The 26,062-nt window shown below is 44.3% G+C and overlaps 1 protein-coding gene across 1 annotated transcript in view; it reads right to left on the reverse strand.

Annotated features, from left to right (window-relative positions):
* The window catches only part of LOC120516322 (zinc transporter ZIP9-B), a 36,206-nt gene extending 10,897 nt beyond the window's left edge, over window positions 1–25,309 (reverse strand). The window contains exons 1-5 of the mRNA XM_039737916.1: window positions 24,941–25,309; window positions 20,895–21,000; window positions 1,632–1,799; window positions 879–947; window positions 58–143 (exon numbers count right to left, since the gene is read on the reverse strand). Of these exons, the coding sequence (XP_039593850.1) occupies window positions 58–143; window positions 879–947; window positions 1,632–1,799; window positions 20,895–21,000; window positions 24,941–25,036 (525 nt within the window). The 5' untranslated portion in view covers window positions 25,037–25,309. The remainder of the gene's footprint in view (window positions 1–57; window positions 144–878; window positions 948–1,631; window positions 1,800–20,894; window positions 21,001–24,940) is intronic.
* Window positions 25,310–26,062: the final 753 nt, after the last annotated feature.

The following is a 26,062-nucleotide window of genomic DNA, read 5'->3' on the forward strand; positions in this document are numbered from 1 at the left end:
CATGTGTCCCCTAACATCTCTGACAACAGCTTTTAAATTCCCCGTAAAGAGACTCACCTTGTGCAGAATGACTGCCAAAAACACAATGACTTGAACAGAGACCTGAGACGAGGCCACCGCAGATCCAAGTGCCACACCATCAGCTGCAAAAAAAAAAAAAGTCCTAAGATTCTCATTCAGGAAGAGTCCTGGTGGTTTCAAACTTCTTCCACTTACGGATGATGGAGGCCACTGTGCTCATTGGGACCTTCAAAGCAGCAGACATTTTTCTGTAACCTTCCTGAGATTTGTGCCTCAAGACAATCCTGTCTCGGAGGTCTACAGACAATTCCTTTGACTTCATGCTTGGTTTGTGCTCTGACATGAACTGTCAACTGTGGGACCTTCTATAGACAGGTGTGTGCCTTTCCAAATCATGTCACATCAACTGAATTTATCACAGGTGGACTCCAATGAAGCTGAAGAAACATCTCAAGGATGATCAGGGAAACAGGATGCACATGAGCTCAATTTTGAGCTTCATGGCAAAGGCTACGAATACTTATGTACATGTGCTTTCTCTGGTTTTTTATTTTTAATAAATTTGCAAAAACCTCAAGTAAACTTCTTTCACGTTGTCATTATGGGGTGTTGTGTGTAGAATTCTGAGGAAAAAAATGAATTTAATCCATTTTGGAATAAGGCTGTAACATAACAAAATGTGGAAAAAGTGCTGCGCTGTGAATACTTTCCGAATGCACTGTACCTAAACGACCAGAAGTTACGTAACGTGACATCGGCTTTAGGATAATAAAGTGAGTAACAGATGGGACATGAATGCCTTGGCCACTGCACCTCACTGCTCTTCAATATCCGGAATTGTAGGCCGTGAAACTTACCTGCCGCGTGGATCACTAAGCCTAAGGTGGCAGTCATGCTGGAAATTCCCGACATTCCTGTGTGGGAATCTGAAATCAAGAAAGCAGGAAACATCGATTATCAAACCTCCAAGACGAGCTACCTGGGATATCAAAGCAGCAACATCTGTTTGTACATGAAATGAACTGCATTATCTGGGAGTGTTTGAGTGTTGGGTCCGGGATGTCACACACAAAAGATGTAAAACTGAAACTGAAATGAATAAACCACAAATGGAGGGTTCAAGTCCTGCTACTGCCAGAAGGGATCCTACTCTGTTGGGCCCTCCAGTAAGGCCCTTAACCTGACAATGGCTGACCCTGTGCTCCGACTTCCGAAGGTCAAGCGAAAAGACAATTTCCCCTGAAGGATTAATAAAGTATATGAAATCAATAAATGACGTATTGACCAATTAAAGCACCCATCACAGCAGCCACCTTAGGGCCTGCATCTCCTGTTTGTAACAGAACTTCTAAACTCTCGCTGCACTCTCATTGTCAACAGAAAGCTCTCGTTGTTGGGTTAACAAAAACCAGAGCTGACCCCCAGCAGCAGGCCCGATATGAATCCGGGGAATACACCACCACAGCATATGTAGGAGCAAATTCATCTAATTGTGTCCTGGATGGAAACACAACTGGATAAGCCTGTTTAAGGTGGAGCAGCAGCCATCTCACCAGAACACAGAAGAAACACATAAACACAGCGCGAGGTGAAGGTTTGTGGTCACTTACTCTGAAAAGACAAGTAGCTCCCGATTTGGTCCACAATGAACATCAGAATGAAGCCTCCCACTAAGGAAATGCCAATGAAAAAGTGAGGGGGCAACGGTGGTTTTTCTGCGGCCGTCCCATCAGTTCCATTGCCATTGAGTGCCACAGGGGTGCAAAGTGGGAGAGAAGCTGTAAGAGAGAAAGGATAATATTGTTAAATTTAAGGCAGGCTTTTTTGATGCTATGGGCACTGACTGGTTTCAGCCAGTCATCTCTCAATGATATCTTTAAAAAGTGTGACCACTAGGGGGCAGTGCAGCACCCCAAGCCCCAGACACAACTGCACAGACACAAGTCCTGAGTTGAAATCAAAGGCTGATTTATTACAATGGAGTTATATGTCGTCATTAATCGAGATATGACTGTATAATGTGTATATCCATCCATTATCCAACCCGCTATGTCATAACTACAGGGTCACAGGGGTCCACTGGAGCCAATCCCAGCTAGCACAGGCTGTAAGGCAGGAAACAAACCCTGGGCAGGGTGCCAGCCCACCGCAGAGTACACACACACACACACACACACACATACACACGGGGGACAATTTAGGATCGCCAATGCACCTAACCTGCATGTCTTTGGACTGTGGGAGGAAACCAGAGTACCCAGAGGAAACCCACGCAGACACGGGGAGAACTGCAAACTCCACACTGGGAGGACCTTAACTGCGAGGCAGCAGCGCTACCCACTGCGCCACCGTGCTGCCCATAATGTATGTATGTATACTATATATATACTGTACATACACTCACCTAAAGGAATATTAGGACCACCATACTAATCCGGTGTTTGACCCCCTTTCGCCTTCAGAACTGCCTTAATTCTACGTGGCATTGATTCAACAAGGTGCTGAAAGCATTCTTTAGAAATGTTGTCCCATATTAATAGGATAGCATCTTGCAGTTGATGGAGATTTGTGGGATGCACATCCAGGGCATGAAGCTCCCGTTCCACCACATCCCAAAGATGCTCTATTGGGTTGAGATCTGGTGACTGTGGGGGCCATTTTAGTACAGTGAACTCATTGTCATGTTCAAGAAACCAATTTGAAATGATTCGAGCTTTGTGACATGGTGCATTATCCTGCTGGAAGTAGCCATCAGAGGATGGGTACATGGTGGTCATGAAGGGATGGACATGGTCAGAAACAATGCTCAGGTAGCCCGTGGCATTTAAACAATGCCCAATTGGCACTAAGGGGCCTAAAGTGTGCCAAGAAAACATCCCCCACACCATTACACCACCACCACCAGCCTGCACAGTGGTAACAAGGCATGATGGATCCATGTTCTCATTCTGTTTACGCCAAATTCTGACTCTACCATTTGAATGTCTCAACAGAAATCGAGACTCATCAGACCAGGCAACATTTTTGAAGTCTTCAACTGTCCAATTTTGGTGAGCTCGTGCAAATTGTAGCCTCTTTTTCCTATTTGTAGTGGAGATGAGTGGTACCCGGTGGGGTCTTCTGCTGTTGTAGCCCATCCGCCTCAAGGTTGTGTGTGTTGTGGCTTCACAAATGCTTTGCTGCATACCTCGGTTGTAACGAGTGGTTATTTCAGTCAAAGTTGCTCTTCTATCAGCTTGAATCAGTCGGCCCATTCTCCTCAGACCTCTAGCATCAACAAGGCATTTTCGCCCACAGGACTGCCGCATACTGGATGTTTTTCCCTTTTCACACCATTCTTTGTAAACCCTAGAAATGGTTGTGCGTGAAAATCCCAGTAACTGAGCAGATTGTGAAATACTCAGACCGCCCGCCTGGCACCAACAACCATGCCACGCTCAAAATTGCTTAAATCACCTTTCTTTTCCATTCTGACATTCAGTTTGGAGTTCAGGAGATTGTCTTGACCAGGACCACACCCCTAAATGCATTGAAGCAACTGCCATGTGATTGGTTGATTAGATAATTGCATCAATGAGAAATTGAACAGGTGTTCCTAATAATCCTTTAGGTGAGTGTATATATAGTGGAATACGGCCGGCCAGGTGGAGCCCTCCCAGCAGCATGGAGGTGCCGCAAATGCCAGCAGGGAATTATGAACAATGGAGTTTTTATCCACAGCCCTGCTGGATACCATGGGGGCCGCTAGAAGGAGCTGCAGGGAGGAGCAGCGACTATTTACCCTACACCCTGGAAGTACGCCCGAGTCACATGGACAAGACGAATGACGTGCTTCCGGGCATTACCGCCGCCAGGATTTAATTCAGGGGGGTGCATAAAGAGATTTTTTTCTTTCTACGCCCCCGCAACAAAAACTTTTTTTGTATATGTATGTGCCCATTAAATACCTGCCAATACAGTCGCTATCTCTGAACAGTACAGAGCAGTCAGTTTTTGCATAGATAGATTAACCACTTAAGGCATGACCTAATTTTTAATTTTCTGACAAAAAATCATCGACTTTTTTTTGTTATCATATGATCACTGGAATATAGTTAAAAATGTTATTGATGTATTCAGTGGCATAGGTAGTGCTTTTTTCCTTAAGTTTTTAATGTAATTTTGTAAGCACTTACATACAGCTAGACCTCTCAGATATGTTGCATTTCCGAATTCAATCAGGTGATCAAGTTTTAAAAAATCATTTGGAATCTGGACCAAAAAATGCGTTATACATATCCCATCAGATTCAAAATGAGCTGATCCAAACCTGTGCAGATATTCTCAAAGAACAGATAATCTGCGAGGTTAAAAAAGCATCCGTTTTTTCTGTGTTGGCTGATGAGACTGCAGATATTAGTGGAACAAAACAACTATCCATTGGTGTGCGATTTTTGCGTTGCGATGAAGGCACGGGGCAGTTGACAGTGTGCAAAGAATTTCTGGGTTATACTCTGTTGACCAAATTGGATGCAGTATCAATCTCAGAAGCAATCCTTCAGTTTCTGAATGATTGTAATTTAGATTTGTCGCGACTTGTCGGTCAAGGTTATGACGGTTGTTCTACGATGGCAGGTAAAGAAGGTGGTGTTCAGAAGCTTATCAGAGACAAGCACCCTAAGGCTTTGTATTTTCATTGTGCCAGTCATATATTGAATCTCGTCATTAATGACTTGAACAATGTCAAAGAAGTTCAAAATGCCAGTGGCACAACTAAAGAAGTAATCAACTTTTTTAGAGAGAGCACTTTACGACGATCTTTGATTCCTAATATTCCTCTGTTTTGTGAAACACGTTGGTCGGCAAAGTATAAAAGTATCAGAATATTTTCTGAGAACTTTTTGGTAATTGTCCAAGCGCTAGAAAAGCTTACAGAGGACAGTGCGAACAAAAACACAAAGGTTAAGGCTCATTTGCTTTTCACTGCTATTACAACTCCAACTTACATTTTGACGCTTTTAGTAATTGCTACTTATTCGGCTAAAGTCGAACCTGTGTGCAATCAGTTGCAGCAAGTAAATATGAACATTAAAGATGTAACTGCTCATATAATTCAATTAATAGATGTGCTGCAATCCCATCGAGACAATGTTTCTGAAGAGTTTTCATTGATTTTCAAAAAAGCACAATCGATTTGTGAAGGATTAGACATTGAATTAAAACAGCCACGGTTAAATAAAAGGCAAGTTCACAGATCGAATTTACTTTCTGAAAACGCAGAAGAATATTTTAGGAGGCTGTGGTGGGTTGGCACCCTGCCCAGGATTAGTTCCTGCCTTGTGCCCTGTGTTGGCTGGGATTGGCTCCAGCAGACCCCCGTGACCCTGTATTCGGATTCAGCGGGTTAGAAAATGGATGGATGGATATTTTAGGAGGTCCATTTTCATCCCTTATTTGGATTCTATAATATCTTCTCTACAAATTCGGTATTCTTTTACACAAGAGAAAGCATTTTCACTTTTACAACTTCACCCAAAAGAAATGAGTAAATTGGATAAATCATCGTTTTTAATAGTTCTGGAAAACATTAACAGTCTGTATGGTGATATTCTTCCAAACTTTATATCTGATGCTACCACATGGTATGAGATGTGGAAAAATAAAAACATTGCAAACGAAATTACCGATTGCATGAGTTTAATTGAAGAGGCTACGAAGTTTTATCCGGCTGTTTCCGAGGCACTCAAGATTGGCATGACACTTCCTGCAACAACCTGCAGTATTGAAAGATCTTTTAGCACATTACGGCGCGTCAAAACTTGGAACCGATCTACAATGAGTGACGATAGATTAAGTGGATTATGTATGCTTAGTGTACACAAAAAAAGAATAAATAATTGTCCAAAATTTATCGACAAAGTTGTAGACAAGTTTGGACAACAAAAAAGAAGGCTTGAGATGCTCTTTTAGAAACAAAGTGAATGATTGTTTATGTATAGTTGTAAAATGTAAACGTCTAATTGTAATTTAAAAATTTAAAATAAAAACTATTTTTTCGCGTTTTTCTTATTATTGAAAGATTTATTTTTTTTCTCCATTTCCTTTTTTTTCAAAAGCTAGGGGGGTGCACGTGCACCTACTTGCACCCCCCTGCCGGCGCCCATGCTTCCGGGTTGAAGAAAAGGAGTTTTTATCTGACCCGGAAGTGTCGCCAGTCACATGGACAGAGAGAGAAGAAACACTTCTGGGTGAAGGACTATAAAAGGTCTGTGGGAGATCCCAGACGTCGAGCTGAGCTGGGTGGAAGGGTGGCAACGCGTCTGGGTGTGGAGGATTGGTTATTGTGATTACTGAGTATTGTATTTATGAGTATTGTGGAGAGGAGGGTGCTTTATGCACTATTCAATTCAAAAATAAATTATATTTGGACTTTTACCTGGTGTCTGATGTATTGTACAAGGGTTCAAGAGGACGATAGCGCCCCCTATCTGTTACTATATATATATATATACACACACACACACACACACAGTATATATGTAGGTGAGGCCTCATCTTGAGTTCTGTGTGCAGTTTTGGTCTCCAGGCTACAAAAAGGACACAGCAGCACTAGAAAAGGTCCAGAGAAGAGCGACTAGGCTGATTCCAGGTCTACAGAGGATGAATTATGAGGAAAGATTAAAAGAGCTGAGCCTTTACAGTTTAAGCAAAAGAAGATTAAGAGGTGACATGATTGAAGTGTTTAAAATTATGAAGGGAATTAGTCCAGTGGATCGAGACTGTTATTTTAAAATGAGCTCATCAAGAACACGGGGACACAGTTGGAAACTTGTTAAGGGGAAATTTCGCACAAACATTAGGAAGTTTTTCTTTACACAAAGAACGATAGACACTTGGAATAAGCGACCAAGTAGTGTGGTAGACAGTAAGACGTTAGGGACTTTCAAAACTCGACTTGATGTTTTCTTGGAGGAAACAAGTGGATAGGACTGGTGAGCTTTGTTGGGCTGAATGGTCTGTTCTCGTCTAGATTGTTCTAATGTTCTAATGTTCTAACAGGGAAAAAGTCTCCACTAACACCATTGATGAGATATATTTATATTATATATACTGTATGTGATACAGTACCTGCCAAATAACACAAAGAGTACACGACACATGGGCTCGTCAGCTGTACACACTTTTGCATCCCCTTCCAGGCATTGAACCTCAGATGTCAGCGCCTGAGGTGACGCCTGTGATGTTGCGCCACAGCGGCTGGTTTGCTTACTTGACGTGGTGAAGATCAGAGTAATACATTCATGGGTCTCAATCGCAGTCTGATTAATTGGATGATGACCTACCTGGTAACGTGTGTGGTTGATGAAAGTCAGACCCGATGAGCCCCAATTAGGGCGAAAGACATGTCATGAACTCTTTGTATAATTTGGCAGGCACTGTATCACAAATCTATGATCTGCTTCTTGCAACTGAGAGGACGTGACGGATGTTTGCTGACTGGCCAACCAGCCTCAAGCCTTACCTGGTAGGTGAGCACCTAAATAATCAGATTGCGATTCAGACTTAGGACTGTTATATACGAGTACAGTACATACAGTATTTATAGAGGGAGAGAGACACACACACACCGGCCACTTTATTAGGTACGCCTGTTCAACAGCTTGTTAACGCAAATATCTAATCAGCCAATCACATGGCAGTAACTCAGTACATTTCGGCCTGTAGAGATCGTCAAGAAGACCTGCTGAAGTTCAAACTGAACATCAGTGTGGGGACGAAAGTATCCTGAAGTGACTCTAAATGTGACATGGTTGTTGGTGCCAGACGGGCTGGACTGAGTATTTCAGAATCTGCTGATCTACTGGGATTTTCACACACAACCATCTCTTGGGTTTACAGAGAATGGTCTGAAAAAGGGAAAACATCTAGTGAGGGGCATCTCTCTGGGTGAAAATGCCTCATTGATGCCAGCAGTCAGAGGAGAATGGCCAGACTGGTCTGAGCTGGTAGAAAGGCAACAGTAACTCAAATAAGCACTCATTACAACCGACATATGCAGAAGAGCATCTCTGAACACACAACATGCCGAACCTGGAAGCAGGTGGGCTACAGAAGCAGGAGACCACATCGGGTGACACTCCTGCCAGCTAACAACAGGCAACGGAGGTTACAGTTCATATGGGCTCACCAATATTGGACAACAGAAGATTAGAAAAACATTGCCTGGTCTGATGAGTCTCAACTTCTGCTGCGTCACTCGGATGGTAGGGTCAGAATTTGGCATCAACAACATGAAAGCATGGATCCATCCTGCCTCGTATCAACGGTTCAAGCTGGTGGTGATGATCAAATGGTGTGAGGGACATTTTCTTAGCACACTTTGGACCCTTTAGTATGAACTGAGCATCATTTAAATGCCACAGCCTACCTGAGTCTTGTTGCTGACCATGTCCATCCCTTTATGATCTTCTCATGGCATCTTCCAGCAGGATAACGCGCCATGTCACAAAGCTCAGATCATCTCAAACTGGCTTCTTGAACATGACGATGAGTTCACTGGACTCAAATGGCCTCCACAGTCACCAGATCTCAATCCAATAGAGCACCTCTGGGATGAGGTGGAACAGGAGAGTCACAACATGGATGTTCAGCTGACAAATCTGCAGCAACTGTGTGATGCTATCATGTCAATATGAACCAAAATCCCAGAGGAATGTCTCCAGCGCCTTGTTGAGTCTATGCTGTGAAGAGTTACAGCAGTTCTGAAGTCAAAAGGGGGAAACTGCTCAAACAAAATTAAAGGAACACTTTGAAAACACATCAGATCTCAATGGGGAAAAATCCTGCTGGATATCAGTACTGGTATGGACTGATATGGCAATGTGTTGGGAATGAAAGGTTGCCACATTGTTTGATGGATCGACATACAGAGGGCTGAATTCAAAGACACCCCGAAAATCAAAGTGAAAAAATGATGCGGCAGGCAGGTGAGTCCGGTTTGCCAAAATTTCATTGCAGCAACTCCAAATCGTACTCAGTAGTCTGCATGGCCCCCATGTGCTTGTATGTATGCCTGACAATGTTGGGGGGTCATGTTCCTAATGAGACGACAGATGGTGTCCTGGGGGGAGATCTCCTCCCAGATCTGGACCAGGGCATCACTGAGCTCCTGGACAGTCTGAGGTGCAACCTGGTGGTGTCAGATGGACCCAAACATAATGTCCCACCCAGAGGTGTTCTATTGGATTGAGGTCAGGTGAGTGAGCGTGGGGGGCCAGTCAATGGTATCAATTCCTTCATCTTCCAGGAACTGCCTGCATACTCTCGCCACATGAGGCCAGGCATTGTCGTGCACCAGGAGGAACCCAGGAGCCACTACACCAGCATAGGGTCCAACAATGGGTCCAAGGATATCATCCCGTTACCTAATGGCAGTCAAGGTGCCGTTGTCTAGCCTGTAGAGGTCTGTGCGTCTCTCCATGGACATGCCTCCCCAGACCATCACTGACCCACCACCAAACCGGTCATGCTGAATAACGTCTGTCACATGTGCTCAGGGTGAACCTGCTGTCATCTTTGAAAAGCACAGGGCGCCAGTGGTGGACCTGCCAATTCTGGTATTCAATGGTAAAGTAATATATATATATATACAGTGGTGTGAAAAACTATTTGCCCCCTTCCTGATTTCTTATTCTTTTGCATGTTTGTCACACAAAATGTTTCTGATCATCAAACACATTTAACCATTAGTCAAATATAACACAAGTAAACACAAAATGCAGTTTTTAAATGATGGTTTTTATTATTTAGGGAGAAAAAAAATCCAAACCTACATGGCCCTGTGTGAAAAAGTAATTGCCCCCTGAACCTAATAACAGGTTGGGCCAAATTTAGCAGCAATAACTGCAATCAAGCGTTTGCGATAACTTGCAATGAGTCTTTTACAGCACTCTGGAGGAATTTTGGCCCACTCATCTTTGCAGAATTGTTGTAATTCAGCTTTATTTGAGGGTTTTCTAGCATGAACCGCCTTTTTAAGGTCATGCCATAGCATCTCAATTGGATTCAGGTCAGGACTTTGACTAGGCCACTCCAAAGTCTTCATTTTGTTTTTCTTCAGCCATTCAGAGGTGGATTTGCTGGTGTGTTTTGGGTCATTGTCCTGTTGCAGCACCCAAGATCGCTTCAGCTTGAGTTGATGAACAGATGGCGGACATTCTCCTTCAGGATTTTTGGTAGACAGTAGAATTCATGGTTCCATCTATCACAGCAAGCCTTCCAGGTCCTGAAGCAGCAAAACAACCCCAGACCATCACACTACCACCACCATATTTTACTGTTGGTATGATGTTCTTTTCTGAAATGCTGTGTTCCTTTTACGCCAGATGTAACGGACATTTGCCTTCCAAAAGTTCAACTTTTGTCTCATCAGTCCACAAGGTATTTTCCCAAAAGTCTTGGCAATCATTGAGATGTTTCTTAGCAAAATTGAGAGGAGCCCTAATGTTCTTTTGCTTAACAGTGGTTTGTGTCTTGGAAATCTGCCATGCAGGCCGTTTTGCCCAGTCTCTTTCTTATGGTGGAGTCGTGAACACTGACCTTAATTGAGGCAACTGAGACCTGCAGTTTTTTAGACGTTGTCCTGGGGTCTTTTGTGACCTCTCGGATGAGTCGTCTCTGCACTCTTGGGGTAATTTTGGTCTGCCGGCCACTCCTGGGAAGGTTCACCACTGTTCCATGTTTTGCCATTTGTGGATAATGGCTCTCACTGTGGTTCGCTGGAGTCCCAAAGCTTTAGAAATGGCTTTATAACCTTTACCAGACTGATAGATCTCAATTACTTCTGTTCTCATTTGTTCCTGAATTTCTTTGGATCTTGGCATGATGTCTAGCTTTTGAGGTGCTTTTGGTCTACTTCTCTGTGTCAGGCAGCTCCTATTTAAGTGATTTCTTGATTGAAACAGGTGTGGCAGTAATCAGGCCTGGGGGTGGCTACGGAAATTGAACTCAGGTGTGATACACCACAGTTAGGTGATTTTTTAACAAGGGGGCAATTACTTTTTTACACAGGGCCATGTAGGTTTGGATTTTTTTTCTCCCTAAATAATAAAACCATCATTTAAAAACTGCATTTTGTGTTTACTTGTGTTATATTTGACTAATGGTTAAATGTGTTTGATGATCAGAAACATTTTGTGTGACAAACATGCAAAAGAATAAGAAATCAGGAAGGGGGCAAATAGTTTTTCACACCACTGTATATATTACTTATTGCTAATTTGTGTCCCTGTGTTAAATTTTGTTTGTGATTATCGTTCCATTTGCATTGTTTGTTGTTTGAGGTATGGTGGCACAGTGGTTGGCACTACTGTCTCACAGCTCAGGTCACATTTTTGGCCACAACAATCAGACCAGCTTAGTTGGCAAATGCTTCCCTTGCCCTCAGGAACGCGTAAAGACCACCATTATAATCCACTCAACACCAGTTCAGCTCCTCGTTCCCCTTCGACTTCAATGAGTTCAGCCGAGTTTGGTGAAGTTCCTGAACATTTCCGGGATTTCTCCAAACTGATGGCTAAGCAAACAGCAAACTCTTCCCGACACTTGAACTTCCTCCATGTCTTCCATGTTGGTCAGTTAACAATCCCCTGTTGCTTACGTTTGCTGTCATTCTTATGAATCAACGTCTTCTTTTCCTTTCTGGCTTGCATGGCACAAACACCTGGGAAGAGGCCATCAGCTCGATTCTGGGTCTTGTCAGCTCCTGGTGTTAATGGCTAACTGGCTCGGGTTTTCTGTGACGGTGCCTTCTGTCACCAGTGAACTAACACATCTATTGCATGGCGTGTAGGAGAGCAGAGTTACAAGCTGCCCAAAGCTGTACACCGGATTTCCACGTGGCTAACGCGTACTTTTCGGGTGGTGGCTGAACCGCTGCTTTGCGTAACATTTTACTATCCATGAGCGAGTCGGAGAGTTGAATTGTTCAAAGGACGCTGAGGGGCTGATTACTGACTTCTGGTTTTGTTTGCTTACCCAACTTTCATCCATTGCTAAGGCCCATGGGGACACAGACATATGGTTCCTTTCTTTACGCCCCACCAGAGACATAATTAGCCTTAAAGTATCCCCGCTGTTCGATGGCTCATTCTGGGCCCTGGCTAAGGTCTCCCAGCTAGTGACATCAAGCCTGCTGTTCTAAAGCTAAGAATCTCATTGGTAACAAATGAGTCAGGCGTGTCCTTCTCATTCGCAGATTATGCACAATAAAAAACACCTGCTAATGTTTTATGTGAACAATAAAGTCACCTCGAGTCCCAAAATTGGGGAGCGAATGGAAGAAAAATCAGTAAAGAAACCGGCATCAATGGACAGCACACCAGGACTGACCAGCTCCCACCACAGCCCCGCCAAGCAAACCCTGCAGGTGTCAAAGCCTCACCAAGGAACCAGGGCTTCATTATGACAAATCTGCCAGCCTTTATTTATTTCTAAATAAACAGGATTGTGAGAAATTAATTCATGCATTTATCTCTAGTAGGATTGACTACTGCAATGCGGTGTTCACTGGCTGTTCAAACTGTTCTCTATACAGCCTCCAGTTAATCCAAAATGCCGCTGCAAGAATTATTACAAGAACAAGAAAATATGAACACATAACTCCAGTTCTTAAATCTTTACACTGGCTCTCGGTTAAGTTCAGGGTAGATTTCAAAATCCTCCTTTTAACATATAAAGCATTAAATGGCCGAGGTCCGGCTTACTTGTCTGAACTTATCACGACTTACAAACCTGAGCGCACATTAAGATCTCAAGATGCCGGTCGGCTTAGGATTCCAAGGATTAATAAAATAACAGTGGGAGGTCGAGCTTTTAGTTACAGGGCCCCTAAACTGTGGAGTGGTCTTCCTGCTTCCATAAGAGATGCCCCTTAAGCCTCAGCATTTAAATCCCGGCTGAGGACTCACTACTTCAGTTTAGCACACCCTGACTAGAGCTGCTGATTAACTGTACAGACTGCATCTCTGTTGTTAGTCATTAGCACTATAACATAAGTAACATGATAATTATATTTGAATACTAACCCTCACCTATTCTGTTTCTTTTCTCGGTACCCAAATGTGGCCATTGGTGCCACGGCCCACCTGCCAAGTTGTTTGCCTGCCTATGGTAAAGTCATCCCTGATGGAGGATCACAGGAATCATGGGAAAGACGGGTCCTTCCATCGGAGCAACGTTTCAGCCGTGGCATGGCCAAATGGGGAGGCAGCTAGATGGATGAGGTCTCCAGGACTCTAAAAATATCCAAACCTAATTATGTCATATCATCTACTGTTAAACCGTACTTCTAAAATTTTTATTATTATGCTGTATTAAGGATTTGTTCTGTTGTGTATATTGTATTGTATTGACCCCCTACTTTTGACACGCACTGCACGCCCAACCTACCTGGAAAGGGGTCTCTCTTTGAACTGCCTTTCCCGAGGTTTCCTCCATTTTTCCCTACAAGGTTTTATTGGGAGTTTTTCCTTGTCTTCTCAGAGAGTCAAGGCTGGGGGGCTGTCAAAAGGCAGGGCCTGTTAAAGCCCATTGCGGCACTTCCTGTGTGATTTTGGGCTATACAAAAATAGACTGTATTGTATTGTATTGTACAGTCAGCGTCGGCAGCTTCATTAGCTGGATTTAAGAACCCCACGAGAACAGATTAGTAGAAGCGAAAATAACGAAAGATCCAATTCACGCCGGGCTCGGCGAGATTCATTTTAAGACGCAGCTGGTGTCACGCATCACCATCCACGTTCTCCCCTGGTATGTGATAGCACCCCGGGCCAAGAGGGGGCACTGCTGCTCCCTCCACAGTACAGAGAGACTGCCCAGTGAGGGTAACTGACCCCGCCCCTTCCGGTCCCAGAGCTTCAAAAGGAGGCGGAGACAGCAGTCTGATGACCCATCGGCAGAGCCAAATTAATCAGAAGCCACCCCACTGAGGGCCGATTGCCTTATTTGTTGTTTTCTTACACCACCGAGGGGTGCTTTTTGTTTTTTTTGTTGAACACTACAAGTAAATGGGAAGGGCACCAGAGTTGTCAAACGTTCACTCGGATGACCACAACTTGCAAAAGTATACAATAAAATAAATTTAAAATATTTATTAAAAAAACACACACACACTTTAAAGATCCCATTAATCCAAGCACGGAGTGAGAGTTCATTTGTCACTTCTCGCGTAGACTTCTGCTGTTTGCTGTAAACCGGACACAACATCTGCTTCTGCAACCTGAAACCAAAGTCTGCTAATTAGTTTATCAAGTCAACGTCAAATTCTGTGTCCATCTTCACAGCTGCGTATGAGGGCTGAGAAACTTTTAGATTTTCTATTTGAAGTTACAGATTATAAGGTGTGATACACTTGGTGACGAGGATGGGATTTGCACTTTGGATGGGTGGAGTGCAGTGGTGGTGGTGGTGGTGCCACACAGGGAAGGTGTGGGCTGAGAGAGCGAGAACTCAGCTGACATCACCAGGGGGCACTCATCTCAGGTGCGGCACCTGGACAGCCAATAAAGGAGTTCTCCTATTGGCTCACGCTGCAGAATCTTTGCAGTGGCAACTAAGACTGTGTACTCAGCCCACTTCTGTTCACTCTGTTGCTGTATATCTACGTACAGCTCTAACGCCATCATTAAGTATGCACAAGACACAATGGGGGGTCTCATCTGCAATGGGGATGAGTCAGCTTACAGAATGAGGGTGCAATGACTGGCAGACTGGTGCCAGTGCAACAATCGAAGAGAGGATCGTTGATTTCAGGAAGGCCTGCGCTGCTCACACCCCAATGCACATCAAGGGGCTTCATGGAGCACCTGGACAAGTAACAACACCTCCAAAGCCAAGAAGGCACAGAAGCGTCTCCGCTTCCTTTGGCGACTGAGGAAGGCAAGCTCACCTCCTGCCATTCTTATCAGGAGCACCGTCAAGAGCATTCTGACCAGCTGCATCCCTGCCTGGTTTGGAAAAACTGCAACGTCTCTCACTGCGAGGTCCTGCAAAGGATAGTCCTCACTGCAGAACAGATCACTGGGACCTCTCCACCCTCTGCTAAAGACGATCAAGCGTTGTATCTGCGAAGCCTACAGCATTGTGAGGACTGCTCCTAGCATTCCCACTTCCATCTGGCAGAAGGTCCTGTAGTATCTGAACCAGTTCTGCCAGTTACCACAACAGCTTATTTTTACATTTATGTATTGCCTTTATCTAAAGTGACTTACAACATTTGGGATACAATTTGGTTTTCTTTTTCCAATTGAAGTGACTTGCTCAGGGTCACACACTATCAGTGACGGGATTTGAACCCACAACCTCAAGGTTTGAGATCCAAAGCCTTAACCACAGCACCACACTGCTTGGCGGTCTGATCTCTGTGCTGCTGTCTCTCCGCACATCTGCTCCTATTATTTTTTCTCCAGCCGTCTGGAGTTTTTTTTGTTTTTTCTGTCCCCCCGGCCATTGAACCTTACTCTTATTCGATGTTAATGTTGATTTATTTTTTTATAATTATGTCTTTCATTTTTCTATTCTTTAATATGTAAAGCACTTTGAGCTACTGTTTGTATGAAAATGTGCTATATAAATAAATGTTGTTGTTGTTGTAGTAGTCTCCCCGTTTACAGGTCATCTGTTACTACTGTTGTCTTTTTTATTCATTGCTGCTGTCATTTGTTTACCGTTACTGTATATATTCGTGGATAAGTCGGGACTTGATTTTACCGTATAATTTCTGGTATTTTATAATGTCGGTCGTAAAAGTCGAATGCGGAAAACTCATGCTATTGGTCAAAGAGATTATGATATGCTAACGCCCACCTGAGAGAGTGACCACGGAGCACACGGCCTTTTATTTCTATGTATTGTGCCTACGTGACCACACGGTAATACCTGAGCTATTCCGAAGCAACGTTTGCACTGATTTGTTTTTTTTGTATCTCACACCCTCATACACCTAAATCATAAGAGCATCCCTTATCTACGATGGAGCATTCGATAGAAGAAAATATGAAGCTGGTTTTAAATTAAATTGGTAACTGCGCTGCTGCAACAAAACTTGATGTGTCTGAGAAACTGGTGTGAGATTGGAGGAGGCAAGAAGATGAAAAAATAAAAAAAAAATAAAAATTGTGTCATATTTTTGAACTGGCGTCTGATTTTATGATTTACGATTGTCCTCACAGGTGGCGCAGTGGTAGTGCTGCTGCTTTGCAGTAAGGAGACTGTGGAAGGTTGTGGGTTTGCCTTCCGGTTCCTCCCTGTGTGGATAGCGCTTTGAGTACTGAGAAAAGCGCTATATTGATATAATGAATTATTATTATTATTATTATTATGATGAGGTTTCGAGACCCGACTTATACACGAGTATATATAGTATTTATTGGAATATTTTAACCTCCCCAGCGCCTTTTCATTTTACGGAGTTATTTATTGAATTTTGGAAACACTGCACTTTTTGAGCGCGGTTTGTTTCGTTTAGTTTTAATAAAAGCACTGCTCACCTTTTCAATGCGCGTTTTGTCCTCATCTGCCAAGCTCATCTGGTTATGTTATCGACGGTTCAAGAGACTCCCAGACAAGAGTGAAGCATGGAGCCGACCTGCGCCTTCACAGAGGCCTCACCAGTGCGTCATACAGCTGGAGCAGAACCAGGACTCTTACACCACACATCAAGGCGCTATATAACCTCACATTCTGTTAGCCTCCTTAATGGCTTCTGAACACTGGCTGGCAGTTCATAGTGTTGAGTCCAGTACGACTCTTTCTCAGAAGGTGGCCTTTCGATTTTCAGACCCCCGTTGTGTATTCAAACCTAAAGCTGGAGGCCTAAACTGCACACAGTACTCAAGATGAGGCCTCACCAGTGCATTATAAAGGTTGAGCAGAACCTCCTGTGACTTGTACTCCACACTCAGGGCGCTATATAACCTGACAGTCTGTTAGCCTCCTTAATGGCTTCTGAACGCTGGCTGGCAGTTGATAGCGTTGAGTCCACTACGACTACTAAATCCTTCACATAAGGTGGACTTTGGATTTCCAGACCTCATGTTTTGTATTCAAACAATTCACAATTCCATCTCGTGCCACTGTACGCTGGGTGGTATAGCGGGTCCACGTCTCAGAAGAAAAGGCCAGTTTTTAAATAGATAATAGATAGATTTATAGAGGGAGATAGAGAGACACACACCGGCCACTTTATTAGTTACGCCTGTTCAACTACTTGTTAACGCAAATATCTAATCAGCCAATCACATGGCACTCGCCTGTAGAGATCGGACAACCTGCTGAAGTTCAACCTGAACATCAGTGTGGAGAAGAAAGCGGACAGGTCTTAGTCTGGAGAGTCCTGTGGAGCCAGGGACCGCAGGGCTACCACCTAGACAGGATGGGATGGGATGGGAGAAGCAGGGGAGCCGCCAGTTGAACAAAGCACTGTGTTTGTTTTTAAAGAAAGGACTACTTTGGGTTTTAGTGGATTATTTTAACCTCCACCTTTTCACTGGATTATTTTAACCTCCACCTTTTCACTGGTTTTTAATGGATTAGTTATTGATTGACTTTTCGATGCCCTGCACTATTGATTTTATTGTTTTTAATAAAAGCACTGTCTGCACCATCCCCTTGCTTCGTTGGATCCTCACCGATCAGCTCATCCGGTTACATTATTGACGGTGTCGGGTTCAAGAGCTCCCAAAATGGAGATTGTACCATGGAACGAGATCCCTCATCGTCACACGCTGCAGTACGGTGTACGGATGGTGTGCCAACTGGTGCTACTCGTGTAGACTCCAGCACTCCATGGCCTTTAAGCAGAATAAGCAAGTTTGGACAATGAATACATGAGATAAAGAGATTTGTGTTAGTTTAATAATTATATGCGAAGGAAAAAGTAACTGAATTTATTCAGAGTCACCTAAGAATGAGACATTTCTTTCCACAGTTTGTGTACGTCTATTGAATTAATTGGATGGAATATATTCATTCTACAAGGAACTGAATGAGGAAGCCTGCTGCTGACGTCGCGTCATTTGGATTTTTGCCCCGTGTTTACTTTGCATTCACGCCCAGCTATGTAAATAACTGACAGGCCACCCCTTAGGCCTCTGCTCCGGCGCGCTGAAACTCTCACCTAGATAATGACAGCCCTGATGAGGAACTGAGTGCTGGCCTGTCTGATCTTCAAGGTGACCTGAGAAAAGCAATCAGGATGAACAAAGTAAAAATTCCGTAGCGTATCTAGCAATCCGTAGGAATTTTACACGGTGGCCATTTAGTGAAAGCGCCGTCACGGTGCGCTGTACAGAGGGGTCAAGAAATACGAGGTGTTTACTGGCAGCATTTGGATGACCCTGCAATACATCCTGTATGTCCCAAAGAACAAGACGTGAAAAGACCACTCAAACGGTTGTGATGAGAACAGGCCATTCAGCCCAACAAGATCCTCCATCCACTTCATTGAGATTGTCCAAAAGAAGTTCGGAGCTCCCTAAAGTTCTGCTCTCCGACACACTACTTGGTCATTTATTCCACATGTGTCTGTGGTTCAATGGGTGAAAAACAACTTTCTGATGTTTGCCCAGTTTTTACCCTCAACAGGTTTCCAACCACGTGTTCTTGTTGAAGACACAGCGGCCGTCCACTTTACTAAATCCTTTCGGAATGTAAAACACACCATCTGTTTGCCCTCTTAATCTTAGTTTGCTTACACTGGAAAGGTTCATCTTCTCCAACCTCTCCTCATGGCTCAGACTTCTTACTCCTGAACTCAGCCTCGTCGCTGGTGGACTTTCTCTTGTGCTGTTATGTCTTTTCTTTTTGTAATATGGAGACCATAAGATTTGCATTGGGTGTGACGAGGATGAACAGGACTACGAATGAGGACATTAGAGGGTCAGCTCAGGGTGGATGGTTGGGAGACAAAGTCAGACAGTCAAGATGGTGTTGGTTTGGACATGTGCAGAGGAGAGATGAGGGGTATATTGGGAGAAAGGATGCTAAAGATAGAGTTACCAGGGAAGAGGAGAAGAGGAAGGCCTAAGAGAAGGTTTATGGAGGTGGTGAGAGAGGACATGCAGGTGATGGGGGGTGACAGAACAAGATGACGAGGACAGAAAGATATGGAAGAAGATGATCCACTGTGGTAACCCCTAATGGGAGCAGCCGAAAGAAGAAGAAGAAGAAGAACTGTGCTCAGTACTCCAGGTGAAGCCTCACTAATGTGCCATATGACTTAAGCAGGCAGTTTGGCGCAGTCATTAAGACTGCAAATCCTGAGCGCGTGGGTTCAAATCCCACTGTGTGACCCTGAGCAGGTGACTTGACCTGCCTGTGGAAAACCAAAAGAAGCAGAACCAACCTTCTTACATAATACACTACCGTGGCTGTCTGTTTGTCTGTCCAGGATTTTAAATCACCTGCAGCTCACAAACCGTTTGACCTGAGATTTGGTACACATATTCTACGTGACGTCTACTGTCCATTTTCAGGATGATGATTTTTATTACTCTTTTCATTTTTATTTTATTTTATTGTGAATCAACTCTCGGCAGCGGCCAGCAGGGCGCCATTCTCATTCCTGCCACCTTTGCCGTCACATCCCCTCCCTCTTCATTTCTTCAATCGTTCTTGAGGCAGATTAAAGACTTAAGTGTCAGCTAAAGTGAAAAATGAAGGAAAACATACTAAGTAATTGCAACACAAACACTGACAATCAGTTTTAACGCGAAAAGATGCAGACGAAAGAAGAGAAGTGGGCTGCTAGGGTGGAGAAAAGAAGATCTGCTCAGGAAGCAGCAAATGTATCAACCTCTGAGCAAACGAATGTTAAAATGTACAGAGAAAGAGCATGAAAACTAGGAACGCTCAAGTCAAGCGTACTCACTGCAGGTTATCGCGCAGTACACCGTTGCTGGTTGTATCATAAATGTCGTTAGTCGCCTTGGATAAAAGACGTCAGCCAAACAAGTAAATGTTAAGCATAACCTCTCTACATGGCGTGAAGAGCACAAGATGGTTTCTTTGAATCTCACCAGAGGTCTTCTGTGGACTCAACGGAGTCCCTAAATCCCAGCACTGTGACAAACACTAGAAGGTCATAGTTGAAGATCTCACTTCCAGCATTTCCAGATATTTTTCCCACATCACTTTATTTCCTTACCACAGTCTTACTGCACAAGGTTACAAGTCCAGCTCACTGTGGAGTCACTTCACTTGTCCCTGTTCAGTCAGTCAGTTATTGTCCAACCCGCTATACCCTTACACAGGGTCATGGGGGTCTGCTGGTGCCAATCCCAGCCAGCACAGGGCACAAGGCAGGGAACAAACCCCGGGCAGGGCGCCAGCCCACCACAGGTCCCTATTCAGCTACTTCTTATTTTGGATTTATTTAGGATAAAACCATCTTACCCAATAAGTGTCAATAAACTCGTGCAATTTGCTCCAAGTAATCAACTCAAGATATCCTCAAAAGTAACATCTCTTCAGAACCCTCGTTCAAACAATTGAGTGGTCCGCCACCGGACTTCCAGGCTTTCCCCCTTGTTTGGTAGTCTTTGTCTCCCTTTCTCTGCATCTGCTTCCAGATTTGTCAGATGCTCCTCCAAAATGTTAAGAACTTCTCACCTGGCTATAAAAGTGTGGACATGTCTACAAGCCTTGTTGAGTGCAGTGCTACTCCTCACTTAGTGGCCTGCTGTAACCCTGAGCAGAGTTTAAAGGGCTCTGAATGGTGGGCTGAGACTGAGACAGTGTTCACGTTAGACATCTCCCCAGCCTCTCTAGAGGTACCAGCGACACGCCAACGTCCAAACCCCATGGACACGGCAGATGGAGAACCCTGCCCTCCTTACCTTTCAGCGAATCCTCCAGCAGTTCAATCCCCTCGGGAATGATGATCGCCAGGGCTGTTCCGCATAGCAGGCCTGCCCCCAGGACACTGACAAACTGCAGCTTTTTCTGAAAGGCAACAGTTTTATCACATTAGTTCTCACACCGCCATCACCATCATCATCATCAACGTGCTGATCTGAAATGTCTTCCTTGTTAATGCTATTTCTAAAATGTCAGAGGTTTTTCGCAGATTATTTTGCGTTAACCGCTAAGAAGAAGATGCAAGCCGAGACCTTTTAATGGAGTCCTGTGTACTTGGCGGGCACTCGGGGCAAATGGCAGGCGGTGAAACAGGACCCCCATCATCCAACAATGCCAAGCAAGCAAAATGGGGAGGTGCAAACGAACCAACGCTACGAGTTTACAGCATCTCAATGCCTAGGCCACAACACCGAGGTACTTCAAATATTGAACAAATCCCACTGTACGTTGAAATGTATCATTAAGGGCTGAAATCAAATCTTTGTGTATTGACGGGGCCTCCACAGAGCATTCAGACCCCTCACTGTTTTCACTTTTTGTTGTATTGATGCTTTGGGCTAAAATTGTTTCAATTCGGTTTGTCGAGCGACACGCGATACTCCAGAATGAAGTAGCAAAAGCAGCATTTTAGGAATTTTTGAAAATGTTATTAAAAATAAAAAGTTTCTGCAACAGTCCCCAGTGTATAGTCGGGACAATCGACGCGTGTTTCTCCGCACACTTTTCTTATTTTTTTTTTGTTGCTTACGCATGAGTGGCAAGAGTCAGATTGTGATCCACACGATCGACGCGCCCCCTTGCGGTATTGTAGGCTGCCACAGCACACCACTTGCTTACGTCCACATTTCCGCTGACACGACCACTGACTGTTGCTGTTTAGGGGCCTGACGTCTTTCTTGTCCTTCCTCTTGATCGCATTCATTTTGTCCTTTTGTGACATGTAGATATTGCACCCTGCTGCAGCGTAACGTGCCTGGAGTCAGCACTCGTATCACAGCGAATCGGCCGTGCGTATCAGTGTCGACGCTTGATGGCCAAATCACATCATCATCATCACCGATTCAACCTATGGTTCCGTTTCAGTTTGTTCTAAAACTGGCTTTACTGCTCCTCGTCTACATGCCGTTCTTTTGATTGAAGACTCCAACCCCACTCGTGAATATCGACGAGTTACCATAGCTTGGCAGAAAGCATAGAAAACATTTGTATCGTAATGTTATTTTATCCACTAGATGGCAGCAGAATACCGTCCTGAGCGTCAGTCAGGCTTAACACTCTTCATCAGATCATCAGAGTTGAACCGTCCGTACACAGAGCTCTGAGCCCGAGAGAAGCTCCGTGAGTGGTTACCAGTTAAGCCACCTTAGAAATGGGCTGAATTTATTTACAGGAATGTCGTAAGCATCCACGCTTTAACGGAGATAGAAAAAAGAAACGACTAATGACTCTCCCCATTTCTGCCATCCTGCCACTCCATGCCTTATCATTAAAAGGTAAGAAGTGCACTACACATCCACCATAAGCCACATTTTGGTCCTGTGTTCCTGTAGCACGTCCCCCAGGATTTACTCCCACAGCCTAGAGAGACGCCGCTAGGCAGATTAGCAAATCATCCTTGATGTGGGAGTTTTGGTTGGGATGGCCTGGCGTCCCAAACAAGGCGGCCTCAAAAACATCGGAATGTGTGCAAAGATGGAGGGGCTGATTTACAGTGAATTTAGTCATCTGTCTTACAGACTCTGTTTCCATTATAGAGTAGTGAGGAGCCAATGCAACAACTTAGGTCTTGTACGCCGAACATTGCACAAGTAATGGCTCAGTGTGCTTTAACAGGACCTGCTCTTTGACAGCCCAGCATTGATTCTCTAAGACAACAAAAAAAACTCAGTGCCCACTTGACAAAATACAGTGGATAAATAATATCATCATCATCATCATCACTAAATATGGACGGAGCAGCACTTCAGGTGAGCACAGGCCGTCTCAGCCATGGAGGACGCACTGGTGGACCTGACCGGACAGCACCGTCTGCTCCAGCATCAGCAGATGTGAAACAGGCAGGCGGACACAATCATGTGCTGCATCCAGATCTGATCTTGACCTCGAAACAAAAATATGAACACCACACAAATAACGTTCCATGGAATAGATAGATAGATAGATAGATAGATAGATAGATAGATAGATAGATAGATAGATAGATAGATAGAAAGGCACTATCTATCTATCTATGATATAGTGCTATGTCATATCTATCTATCTATTATAGGCAGTGCATTTCATATCTATCTATCTATCTCTCTATCTGTGTCAGCCTTGTGAAGATGTAACTGCCTCCTCAGTCACTCAGTCATCCACAGCTAATGGCTGCATTGATGATTCCTCCTTTAGACGGACACATGGCAGAGCGATGAGGTGAACACCACTGCTAAACATGAGGAACATAAATGTTTGTCTAATGTCTGCCACAAAACACCTTGAAAACCCCCATATTTTTAGGATAATGTTCAGTGGACAGATGAGTCCAAAAGTGGACCTTTATGGAGGACATGGCTCCTGTTATGTCTGGCATAAAGTTAAAACAGCTTTTCTCAATACCAACACCATGCCCACAGTCAAACAGAGTTGGTTGTGTTGAGATGTTATGGAAATGCTTTGCTGCTTCAGGGTCCGGGCGACGTCCCATAACTGAGGGAAGCACAAGTTCAGCTCACTAAGATAAAGCACTGAAGGAGAAGGTGTGGTCGCCAGTCTGTGATCTGAAGCTCAAGCACAACTGGGTTATGCAGATCTGCAGTCCCAACCACAAGAGCAAGACTACCTCAGAATGGCTGAAAAACATCCAAATGAAGGTTCCGGAGCGGCCTACTCAAACTCCTGACTTGATACCTTAAATGAAGAGCTCCGAGTCAACGCCTTCCAATGTGGCCCAATTAAAACAATTCTGGAGAGAAGAGTGGGCTCGGGTTGTTTTCTCCACAGAGATGCTGAAGGCAGGTCTCCTGTTTTCTGGAAGCTTTTCATTGCAGGTGCTGCTGTTATTAAGCTCAGGGGGGCAGTTACTTTGTCACATGGGTTATGCAGGTGTTGGTGAACTATTTTCCTTCAGTAAATCAAATAATCTTTTAAAATTGGTGTACTGCAATCACTCAGGTTGTCTTTTTGTGTTCTACTAAATTTGTGAGGAGATCAGAAACGGGCGTTATGAAAAAGCAAAAATAAAGGAAATCAGGAAGGGGGCAAAGACGTTTTCATGGCACTGTATATAGACAGCACTATATGACAAAAATTATGTTAGGTTGTGGCTGTTTATCTACCGAAATAATGCTTTTACTTGGCGTCTTTTGTGACCATCTAAGAGATAAATAGAAGGCGCTATATATATAAAACATATGATGGGAGTCCGCGGGAGTGCGCATGCCCGCGGGATGCTCGCACACCTTCTTGTCAGGCTGGCCGGCTTTATGCCCGGTTGGACTGTCTGCGAAGGTGAACATAGGAGATGAGTTCGAAGTGGCTGCTTTATTTGGCGTCACTTTCCTCAAAAATGTGCACTTTTTTATTTTTCTGAAATGAGGAAGTTGCTTTCCCAGTCGTTTTGGGTCTCTTGAGCTCAGTGGTCTATTCTCATCAGCCCGCGTCCTTTAATCTGCGGCAACTTCAGTGGAAGATTCTTTTCATTCAATGGACTGAGCTGCTGCCCTGGCATGGGTTTGGGGCTCCGTCTAGCCCGATCCCCGGAGTGCAGGACTGTTGCTGTGTGACAGCTAAGAGTCCTTTGAACCCCATGGTGGCTGCTTGCGTGACACCAAAATGCTACTCCGCTACGTTTTTTTGCAACTTTGGACGCCCAGGACTTCAGTTTAAAAAGTGACTTTTGTTTAACGCTGCGTTTTTTAATCTACTTAATGTCCCCTTTGTGTTTCAACGTGTTTATTACACTGAAGCAGAATATTAAATAAAATACAAATAAAAGAATTTACTAACGATATACAAAACAGTCCACCCAACCTCCACCGCGTACCTCTGAAAGTTTGATGATGATCGGGATCAAGCCCAAGGCATAGCATCCTACGAACATGGCCAGGCTGATGAAGACGATCGCCGCCGCTCCGTTCATGGCTGCAGGGTGCCGGGATCGCCTAACGGTGCAAAGACTCCAAAAGTTCAAAGTCGCGATCTCGTGCTCTGTCTTCCTTCAACTTTAAATCATCACTCTTCCGCCACTACTTAACGATTCGTTGCATGGTCCCCAAATCACTTAAGTGGCACACATTTTCATCGGCTGTCATGTTTTCCTTCGGCGTGTCCAACGGCTCGGGCTCAACTTCTTACCTTCCACGTCGCAGGGCTGCAGAGTCCGGTGGCTCCGTACAGTGCAGTCAGCAGTACGGAGGAGCGGGTTAGGGGAGGGGCCAGAAAGATTGACGGGCAAATACTATTGCCGATTGGAGGACAAACATTTATTAGCAAGAAGGCTGCTGCCACAGATTGGTGGATAAAAATGATTGGCAGCTACCGACCCCGCATTCTCAGGGTGTTCGTGTGCGCAAACATGTATCGTGAGGGAAAAAAGGAGGCCGCTGCGCCACCTGGCGGAAAGTACCGGCATCACGCAAACGTTCACTTGGATTCTGAAAGCAATTTGCCACAGTTAAAATATTTACACTGTAATATGAGTTGGCGTAGGGCTGTTTCAGCGTGCATCTACAAAAGAAAAAAAAAAGTTTAAGGTTATTCTTCCGCTGAAAAAAAGAAGGCAAAAGTCACAATGTTTTGTCTGTACAGCTTCATCCGGTGTGGAACTGAAAAAGAAAAGGCAGGTGACATATGAAGGAGGGGCAACAAAGGCAGGGTAAACGAAAGGAGATAAGACGAGAGTAGGCGACAGAAAGCTGAAGGGACACAGTTAAGAATGTCAGTCATTTAGACCTAGAGAAATGTGTGTACCTAGGCTGGAAATGAGATTGGCTTCTCTGCTTTTCTTTTCAAAGTGACTTTGAAGCCCTGTGAAAGAACACAGAGAGATCAATATGGCTATGATCAAGGAATATGAAGTGATCTACAATCAGCTTTGTATGGTCTTTGATCCTAATGGCTTGCACGCGCTCTCTGAAACATTCTGCTAGCCGTCTCCCGGTTTCAC

This window comes from Polypterus senegalus, chromosome 16, assembly GCF_016835505.1.
Source record: "Polypterus senegalus isolate Bchr_013 chromosome 16, ASM1683550v1, whole genome shotgun sequence".
Classification (NCBI taxonomy): Eukaryota; Metazoa; Chordata; class Cladistia; order Polypteriformes; family Polypteridae; genus Polypterus; species Polypterus senegalus.